This window comes from Pholis gunnellus (genome assembly GCF_910591455.1).
Source record: "Pholis gunnellus genome assembly, chromosome: 4".
NCBI lineage: Eukaryota > Metazoa > Chordata > Actinopteri > Perciformes > Pholidae > Pholis > Pholis gunnellus.
In genome coordinates, this window is record NC_136530.1 from 27,556,613 (window position 1) to 27,567,638 (window position 11,026).

General features: G+C 44.6%; 1 protein-coding gene across 1 annotated transcript; it reads left to right on the forward strand.

The window, feature by feature from the left end:
* Window positions 1-1,520: 1,520 nt before the first annotated feature.
* LOC306694978 (Krueppel-like factor 2) lies at window positions 1,521-4,624 on the forward strand. The gene is made up of 3 exons (XM_079158057.1): window positions 1,521-1,982; window positions 2,307-3,324; window positions 3,495-4,624. The coding sequence occupies exons 1-3, from the start codon at window positions 1,905-1,907 to the stop codon at window positions 3,668-3,670; spliced, it is 1,272 nt and encodes a 423-aa protein (XP_079014183.1). The 5' UTR covers window positions 1,521-1,904; the 3' UTR covers window positions 3,671-4,624.
* The last annotated feature ends 6,402 nt before the right edge of the window (window positions 4,625-11,026 follow it).

An 11,026-nucleotide genomic window follows, 5' to 3' on the forward strand; every position in this document is an offset into this window, starting at 1 on the left:
GAAAAATGACATTTCAATAAAAACGCAGACCTTTCTGTAAATAGCTTTAATAAGGACAACTTTCTACTGAAGGGATCGCCAATGACTGTCAACAGTAAAGGTGTGTACAGACTGGCTTGGTTGGTTACATGATTCTTCTCGTGCTTCGTATGCTACGCATGCACTCTGATGAATTCAATGGAATGCCACCAAATCACCAAAGGGTGCCAAGCCTCCAAAAGTAATTGGCTGACTACCAAAGGAAAGTCAGCCTTTAATGATCATCTCAAATCTGTGTTCACCAGTGGGCAAAACAATGTAAAAGTACAGTATGTTTTTCTCTGCTAGTGCTGATTGCTATTTCAAGTGTTTGACATCACTCAGTTTCTTTTTTCTTCATGAGTCATTGAAGGACTTAGACAATTAGTAGTAACAGCACATACAAACCGGGTTCCTGCTGTCACTTAGACCATAAAATAAGTCAACAATTGTGAAGTACGTGTGTGATGGTGTCCATGTCTTTCTACATCACATGTATTTGACAGCTGTGCAGTCATTATTTACACTGCAGAGGAAGATTTCAAAAAGCTACATGACAAAAAGCCTGTTTGTTTGTTTGTATTTTTGCTGGTTTTATACTTCAATACATTGCTGATAATGCTTTCACTCATGTGACATTTTCAGTGTACAGTTCTACTGTTGACAGAGTATATTTACATCGTGCAGACACAACTTTTAATTGAATGTGAACACTTCTTCCACTGCAAAGAAAATCATGAGAAGACAATGTTATGTCACGTGTTTAATCGACACTCACTGGTTGATATTTTTGGGCCACAGGCCCTTTTCATTGACCACGGGCGCAGTAACAGTCACTCATGTTCAGATTGGAACCAGCAACTCTCACCATGCTGCCAGATTACAAATGAATGAATGGAGGCCAGATTGACGCTTCCCTGAGAAGAGGGAAGAAGAGCCTTGTGGCGCCTAGTGGCAGAAGCCTGCATCACTCCCCCCCCCCCGCCCCCCCCGCGCTGCTCCGGGCATGACAGCAGGGTAGAAGCGAGGAGTTTTTTTAGACCCTCTCTCTCTTTCTATCTGTCTGCCCATGTTCTGACAGAAACACACTCCCTCTCTCTGAAGGCGAGACAGAAATATGTGTCACATTTAAGGATCAGCATTTGTGTTCATCGACAAATGATCTGTGTTATCATATGTTATAAACAAACCGTTTTAGAACACGACATTGCCTCATTCTCTGTGTGCGTAAATGCGCTCCGTACTCCGATGCGTATTACGCATGGCACCTGTGGCATCCTCTTTGTGGATAAGCCTGTGTGCCCTTTTATTATCTGGGTTTCTGTCGCTCTTTTGACAACAGCGTGTTAATTGCTTATTAGTGTTTTAGTGGTGCATTGTCTAGGGGCGGTCTGGTTCTCTCTGCCCTGCCAGTTGTTGGCCAGGTTTGTCGGGAGGAGGGCGGGTTCTTCCCTGAGGAGGTTAAGTAGCTGCCCGCAGCGGAGCAGAGAGAGCATTCCGTATCGGTCCTCTTCCTCCTCGACTCTCTCGCCACCTCTCTGTCTCTGACTCGCAGGGAAACTCGGACTTTTATACCGTGGCTAAATTTAGGGGGCTTGGCCGGTGCGCAGCGTCCTCATCCTGGACGCGCTTCCTTCCCCTTGCCTCGCATTGGTCCGACTTGTGCTGCGAACAATACTTATAAGAAAAGCTGCTCCCTCCAGACGGCACAGCTTGCACATGAGTGAAGAGAGCAGCAGCTCAACGGATCGCAGAAGAAGCAACGCGCACTGAAGCTTTTTCTTTTCTTTTCTGGAGACTCAGCGGACTCTGGTGATTTAATTTAAAAACAGTGAAAGTGCATTTTCTCAATATTTAAGGACTTTAAAAACTTTTTTTAAGAACGCATGGAAATGGCCTTGAGTGGGACCATTTTACCATCAATCTCTACATTTGCGGTCCAAAAGGAGAAATGTTGGGAAGATGTAAGTTACGCATTCTCTATATTTACACGTTTATTTAGTCATAGGATTGAATGTATTTTGTTGTGCTGGTGTCAGTCTGTCATATTAGAAGTCATACACGGTGTGTGATGGTCCTTGAGACGTTTTTAAAACATTGGAATTATGCAAAGTTTCCAGATACTGCAAAGTTAAATGAAAAGTAGTTGGTAGTATTCAGCTCATTCTCTCTGCACTTGTTTGGCTGTTTTTCGAGCTACTTTATCGAGGTGAATGACTGAAGGTGAAGAGGAAGTTATGTTGTACATTTTGAAACAAACTAATTATTCTCTTTACTCTTCGCTCCAGAGGTGGAAGTGTGACATGAGCGGCGTTGCGCTCAATATGGACAGCAGCTTCCTCGGCAGAAAAGACGAAGAGGACCTGGATAAGTTCTTGGATCTTGAGTTTATTCTCGCTAACACCACCGTGTCGGACAGCACGCCGGCCGCGGGGACTGGGGCAGAGTCCTATCGGCTCCTGGAGTCCGGGTTGTCCGCTTATCACCAGCAGCAAGGACAACAGCAGCACACCGGGATGCCCCAGCAGCCAGCCAGTTACACCTCTGGTCCAGACATGAACAGCCCTCCGCCGCCCTACAACAGCCTGATGGCGGAGCTCCTTCGCTCCGACGTGGATACCAGCTTCCTCCCCGGGAGCGGCCCCAGCGTCCACGGGAGATTCCAGATCAGCTCCGCGCCTTTCCCGACCACTCAGGATTTATTCCCCGAGCATCTGAACATTAAAGTGGAGCCCGCCTCCATGGACACGTACGGACCCGCCATGGGTCTGGTGCCTCAGAGCTGCGCCAAAGTCAAGCAAGAGGGCAGCGTCTCCTGCATGATGTCGTACGATCAGCAGCCACGGTTGGCCAACTCTCCGCAGGCCGCGCTGGGCAGCATGACGCCGCCGCTGAGCCCGGACGACCTGATGAGCTCCGAGTGCCACCAGCCCCAGATGACGCTGACGTTCCCGCAGAGCTTCCACCACGCGCACCACCGCTGCGCGTCCGGGGGATTCCCTCAAGCGCACGCAGGGATGCAGATACCTTTCCCCGTGGCGCACCACCACCACCACCACCAGTTCCCCGGCATGTTTGGGGAGGACGCATCCATGGGCATGCAGCAGCAGCAGCAGCCGGCGGCCGGCCAGCGGGTCCTGCTCACCCCGCCGTCCTCCCCGCTGGATGTGATGGACGCCAAGCCGAAGAGGGGTCGCCGGTCCTGGCCGAGGAAACGGACTGCAACGCACACCTGCACTTTCGCCGGGTGTGGGAAGACCTACACCAAGAGCTCCCACCTGAAGGCGCACCACAGGACGCACACAGGTAAGAGCCGCACGTTGAATGTAGCGGACGGATTTGTTTAATATTTATTTGATTTAATATTTCATTTTTTTTACAGCAGCACATATAGAAACATGTGTAGGCTACTATAATAGTGCACACGAATAATAAACTGTGACGTCACTCACGGCTGTTGTTGTTGTTGTCTACAGGAGAGAAACCGTACCACTGCAGCTGGGAGGGCTGCGGCTGGAAGTTCGCGCGTTCCGACGAGCTCACGCGTCACTTCCGGAAGCACACCGGACACCGGCCGTTCCAGTGTCACCTGTGTGAGCGGGCCTTCTCCCGCTCCGACCACCTCGCCCTGCACATGAAGAGGCACATGTGAGGAAAGCCAAGGACTCCTGTGCACCGCATGGACCCGATTCAAAGAGCTATACTCCTCCTATGATGAGCTAGAGACGGATGCTGTATATAGAGGTTCCTATAGGAGTATCTGCTATAGTGATACCACCACAGCATACACTGCCATACAGCACGATGACTAAACTGTAATACCTAGAGGAATATTAGAGTGATTTGTATTCCATTGGGGCAAAAGGAGCATATAGATTAGATGCTCTGAAATTATATTTTTTGTGAAAAGATTTATTTAAATGTTATTATTTTTGAGAGAAACGACAAACAAACCACAAATCAAGGAGGAAAAAACAGCCAGATACGACAGAAACAGATGAATTCTGTTGGAATTTTTTTTTTTTTTTACTATGTAGCTGGTACTACTTTTTTTTTATGGAATGCTGTTTATATAGACGACACATTAAAGGAACATTCCACTGAACATGTCAGGCACATGCCACTGAAGCAACTGGAAGCAGACAATCCTTTTTGAAGAACATTGATATTTTTTCTTTCTTTGTACTTTCTCCTATAGTGCCTTTTATAACACATTATTACAAATCCTTACGAGTGCCATATTCTCCACTGGCTAAAAAGACAATCAAAGTGTGATCCTGTGTGTTATATCGTGAGTGTACGCGTGCGCATGTGAGATGAGCTTTGAGACAATGTTTTGTTCTGAAACTGCCGTTCATTCTGTCTTCCCTGAAGGCTTTAATAGGATGTCGCGTCTGTGAGTGTGTCTGTAGGAAGTCTCACAGAAGTGCAATGCCATCTCAGCGCCACCTGATTGACAAAGGGCTACCCAGTCTTTAGCAAAAAAAACATACAACCCAAAAAGACTTGTTTGTTTGTGTCTTGAAGAAATGTACTGCCTTGTAAATTGAATTGTTTTTAATATAATGTAAATAGTTTATTTTAATGTACATATTAAACTAAATGAACATGATTTCTGAGTCCTGAGTGTGATTGTCAAAGATGATATAAAAAAAACGTGGTTTTGATGTGAATACATGCAAAGCACAGATTCCCCTGAAAACTGCTTCCCAACCTGAAGTTCTAGACCCCCTAAAGACAAAACCTACAGGGGTCACAAGATGAGTTTTCTTTTCTTCTTCTCCTCTAAACATTACTATTAACTCATCTGAGAAGGGACCATAATGCTGGTTGAACTGTGATGCAATCTAAAAGGGGGGGGGGGGGGGGGGGCTAAAGAGTAACAAGCCTAAAACAAAGCTATGTCTACTGTAGGTTGTGTCCAGATCAATTTAAGATTATTTCCTGTCTGATAGTTGTATTTGAATAATTGTACATGCCTTTGGAAGTAAAATTAACCAGTTATTTATTTAATTATTAATTAATTATGTTTTTATTCATTTAATTCTAATTCCAAATATACCAAAACCGTGGGCTAAGTTTTGTGCCGTGTTTATAAACTGATGGTTTAATCCTGAAGGTGACAGTTTAGAGGGTTGGCACCAGGTAAGCCAACCTCAGAAGCTGCTTCCATCCAGGGGCCCCCCGAGACCGATGCTTCCCAGCTGGGACAGAGCGGCTGCCAGAGCGCTGCGGCAGCCGCCTATAAATACAAACATTACATTGACATAATTACAGGGGCCCGATATAGAAGGAGGCAATGCAGGAGAACCGCAATGAGTGGGAGGGATGGAGGGGTGAAAGGAAAAGAGAAAACCCTGTCTCAAATCAACTGAGAAGACCCGACTGGGACAAGTGTTGGCAGGTTGCTCGTAGGGATGAACGCTGGGAATGGAGATGTTATCGTCGCTGCATGCGAAGGAGGATTTTGTATCCTGTCTTTATTCAAACAGTCACAGTTCGAGAGATTGAGTTTCACGGTGGCACACTGTCTTGTCTGCTCAGCAGTCTATTAATTCCACAAGCACTCTTTATATTACAAAGAAAAGACATGAAACATGCCGATTCCTCTGAGCCGGCAGAGTTTATTCACCCTCCTAGAAAGCAGGTGTTTGGATGACAAAGATAACATCAGGGCTGTGGGTTGGATCGCTGTTGTGTTACATCAGGAGAGCCACAACATGGAAATTATTTCTATGAAAATGACGTCCAGCGGAGCGTGACGAGGCAATCGAGGGGGGACGATACGGAGTTTGATCAAAAGCTGACTTTTCACCTCCACTTCAAATGCAGCCACTCAACAAGTTGATACATAGTTTTTGCTGTCGTCCCTATCGGGCATAATAACAGGGACATCACACAAGTAAAGACAGCATTTAACTGATACAAATCATTGTCAAAATTAGGAAAGATCTGATTATAATAAACTCGAATGATCCTTTAACAGGGAATTGGACCTTTTACTGAGTAGTTCATTAGTGTTGACTAACGAACACAAAGATGATAGCTGCTGATGAAACTCTTCCCCCACCTCGCCGTTTCACACTTGCACTGCTGCAGCAGTCGGAGGCCCTGTGTCTATTTTTGGGTTGTGAAAGGCCTCACATCTTAGAGCCATCTCCAGGGTGGCCCCGTGCCAGCCCTGAGAAAAAGAGGAACCCCCCCCGCTGCTATCATTAGTACATTTACTCAAGTGAAAAATAAAGCATTTTCATTTCACTTTTTCAGCTGGGTATACAGGGTGGCTACCGCTGCAGAGCGTGGGAAGCTGCGACCCGAGGCGGGTCAGATGGTGGACAGGTTGGCAGCTGGCAGTGCGTGTACGACGGCTCCTAAAGACTCCTGTGCACTCTGGTCTGATGGTCAGACCTGTTTTCTGGCTAAGCCTTATTTTAAACTTGAGTGGAGACCCCAACATTTCTGAAGATACTAAATATGTCGGGCTGAATTAGGAGGGCATGTGTATTAAATTATGCATTTCCATTTGCCGCAAAGGTGCTTTTAATCAGAAGCATTGGAAGCTCCCGTCATGCTCTCCTCCCTGATATGGTCCCATTTGTTGATGTTCACTAAAAAGCCATTATAAAAATGCATTAACTAACGTGTTCAGAGTATCATTCTGGCTCCATCTATGCTCTGCCCACAAAAACACGTTATCATGTTTACGTAACAGAAATATGCACATTTTAAAGACTTGTTTCATCTAAATCACACAAAACCTATTTTGTCACCTCTTCAACTCCGCGAGGACGCCGGCGCCCTCGACCCCCTCCCTTTCCGTTCTTACGGCTTGCTTACGAAAATTACGTCACAAAACATGGCGCAAAAAAAAAAAAAAAAAATCCCAGCATGCTTAGAAACGTGTTTTTTGCGAAGAAAGCATCGGTTTTCTTTAATTCCTCACGGATTTTTCACAAAAGGAGCCCAAACACACACTGTCCAAAGTTGCCATGGCCGCCGCAAGTCGGGTCTTGCAGCATTTTGACGGCGAAAGATACAGTATAGACCCGATTTTACGAGTAAATGTGCTAGCGGATGCTACCATGGAGCTAGCGGCTGGTATAAAACAGTGGTATAAATATGACAAACCGAGCTCATCATTGATATAAGCAGTCGGCCGACGCGGTCAGTTTTTCACTTTTTATTTTGACTTCTAAGGCCCACTGCTCTGTTTCTGTATGACCTACAGGTCTACAGACACTTTCACTAGGTACCTTAGGGGGTTTTCTTTCAAGACAGACCTCATTTATGCATATAGTCAAAGTGGTTCAGAAGATACAGGCAATTTAATTTGGGTATGTCATTTTATTTTGTTGCTCCAAAATGGGGGGGGAGTTGAAGAGGTTAACCTCAAATTGTAACTCACCATGTAGATAGTTTATATGTCCAGGTTTTGAGACATCTGTCTCTGACATCTCTGCCTCCAGTCCAATGCATTATAAAGTAATAGAATTTCTAGAAGCCGCTCCCTCACTGTTTCCCACTTGATTGACACACAAAAACAGGTTGATGGGCTTTTATTTGGTTCATGAACCGTTCCACACACTTCCAGTGACAGACACACCAGAAGCTCAGCTCAGCACAGCCTCCGCCTCGAGTCTATAAACCTGAGGGATAAAACTCAAACATGTGACATTCCTGAAGCATTCCTCCTTATCCCGATGACTGTTTCTCCCACCCACCTCCCTCTCCAATGCTAATATTTTCAGTTGGCAAGAGGCTGTAAACGAGCTCTCAAGCTCTTGTGCAACAGATCATCTGAGAGGAACTCCCCTCCAGAGTGTTTAATGGCATATTCTTCCCCAACTCCAACATAACACACTCATAAAACCATAAGTGTGTGGACAAAACTGATAGCAGAGATGTGGCGATAAACAGTGTTTTCCTGTCGGTGGGGTCAAAAGGCCGGTGAGGATTGCAGTAAAAACTTTTTTTCCCAGTGAAATTCAGTGAATCGGGGAACTTTATCAGCTGTTGGTATCTTATCTGAATGGATTCCCAGAGCCACGTGTGTCCGGCACTTTCTGAAGAAAAGTGGGAATGTTATTTATGGGAAGAGGATGCCATCTACTGGGACAGCAGCACCACTGTGAGCAGCAGGACACACCAGTGGGAATGTATATTCTGTCCCAGCTAAACTAGTTCATTAAGCCCCCAGAGACATGACATTTAAGAGATGTTTTGTTTTCAAATCAATATTTATTTTATTTATGCAAATGAATAAACAAAGAGTAATATTTATGTATGCGAACTACTTCATTTGAAACATTTTAACCCCACTGAATTGTCTTGATTTGTGTGTGTATATATATATATATATATATATATATATATATATATATATATATATATATATATATATATATATATATATATATTTATATTAGGGCTGTGAAATGATTACAAATTGTAATCAAATTAATCACAGGTTCCTGTGGATTAATCATGATTAATCACATATTACCGATTTTTGTCATTATTGTGCGTCTTTGCGGTGCTTTGATGCTCGAGTCCCCCGTTGCCACTCGCACAACTTCGGTGAACCCCTCGTCCTCAACAATATTAATCGGTCTACAGCTTTTTGCAATCCATTTGGCAACTGTGCTAGTCAACTTGTCACAGGCAGACTTAGTGAGGGAACTACGTTGTTCAGTGAGGGTGATTTGGCGCATTCCACTTAAACTCCCCTCACCGGCCAACGCATGCGTCGCGTGGAGATGGTACTTTAGGCTGGTAGTGCTACGGTGAAACCACAACGTCTTCCCGTTTACGTTTACGCCCCTTTTCCTAGAGGCGGGAATTGCCCCCTCTCTACGGCAACGCTGATGGGACATATCTTCAACACCAGAAAGGACAAAGATGAGACAGTCTGTTACATTAGTTTGTTTGGATAGCAGCTAACGTCTGACTGCATTAGAGATGTTTGGATTGAGACCTGTATGCTTTTGCTTCGATTATTGTTGCGTCACCTTCGTCATCTTAATGTTTTGGATATATCCTTCCACTGCATATTGCAGTCCCTTTGCCTTGATCCGGAGAATATCGCGGAGATATTACTCCAAAAAGTATCACTGACACTGACAGATATAGCGCTGGTCCCCGTCCTCGCCATGCTTTAGGGTTGACAGTCCTTGGAGTTTTGTCGACGTAGCAACAGTAACTAAGGGGGCGAACGGTCAATTGTGGGATATTGGAAGCTCATTCTGCGCATACGTTAAATGCGTTAAAAAAAAATAACGAATGTATCCTGTAATTTAATCATAACGCGTTAACGCGTTATTTTTCACAGCTCTAATATATATATATATATACAGTGGTGTATAGTAACGAAGTAGAAGTACTTCGTTACTGTACTTAAGTAGTTTTTTTGGATATCTGTACTTTACTTTACTATTTATATTTCTGTTGACTTTTACTTTTACTTCACTACATTTTGTAAAGAAAACTGATACTTTTACTCCGATACATTTCCCCTGAAACCTTCGTTACTCGCTACAAAATAAAATCTATCTTTAGAAAAAAAATGAATCATCAGACCAACGTCGGGGACTGTGGTGGAACGCAGACTGCAAGCAAGCAGGTTTGGTGAATCAAATCAGTGGTCCTAGCTTGCAAGTTAAATCATTGGTTAATCACGTTAATGCGCAATTTCAAACAAGTGCTCCCAAAGCCGCGGTTTTTTGATTCCCAGTGATGCCCAGGATGCTAGCTAGCGAGCAACTACATCAGTAGAATTCCACTCATTTCACGATGGAAGCAAACATAGAAGCACCTGCTACTCCCGCAACAAATGACGGTGGTAACGACGACCAACACCCTTGGCCATATTTGCGAGGAATGTTTACTTATGTCGGAGTGAACGGTTCATCGTATCGAATGAAGTGCCTTTTATGCTTGCCAAAAGCTACGGAAATATTGGCATTCAAGAACTCCCCATCCAACCTCAGGAAACACATTGAGGTAAATTAAGATGAATCCCATGAGCCGCAATGTTAATGTTTAGTTATCATAATTATCATAAACCTGTTATTGTTAAGATATCGAGCAGTGTTTCCCACAGTATTGGAGTATATCTTTTGGCGGGGGAGGGGGGGGAGACAGGTGTCTGATCTAATGTAGCTATACATGGTGTATGTTAGGCTAACGTTCGCTAGCTATCGTAAATCAAGTGAGACAATTAGTGTAGTAGACAGATCGCTAGCGAGTTCAGTCAGGAACACTCTCGTTATAGATTTTAACCATTTATTGCAACAAATGGAATACAGTTAAACTTGGCGATAATGGCTCCGCTCTTTGAATGCTCCCCGGATTAGCCAGCAGCTACTGAGCTAAGACCGGGAGCACGAGCAATAACCCCCCCGGGTTTACGGGACAGAGGTACATTTTTAAAATACATTTCAAACATTTGCCAGAAGATGAACTGACAAAGAGGTGGAGGCTGGGGTGGAGGAGGCGAAGCTTCGCCAGCGTGTGGTCTGTAGCAGCGTAGATGTAGAATGAATCAGTGAGGAGGAAGCCATATTTAAATAAACCTCCGTGAAGTGAGAGTGGGCTGTGATTGGTGCGCGGCCGATTGGAAGCTATGATTCAATCGGCTGGCTGTCAGCTGGTTACAGCTGGGGCGTATAACTTCCGTGTCCTGCATGAACTTACGCTAGCTTCATTTAGTGAGCTGAGGAAGTGTTGACAGTTGTGAGATGTTGTTGATTTGAGTCATCTTAGCTATAATCATTGCAGCACTAGTTAGCTAGCGTTAGCTAACGTAACGTTAGCTAGCCACCACACCATAGGATTGACAGGAGCCGCGAGAGCACAGCATTACGATTTGAACCACGTCGGAGTTGGAGATGCATGCAAGTGTGTGTAGCAAGTGGGGCTAGCTAAAGTTGTTATGCTTACACATTGTCTTTCTCTCACTGTTTCAGAGAAAGCATGTACACCACCTTAATAAATATACAGAGCTGACATC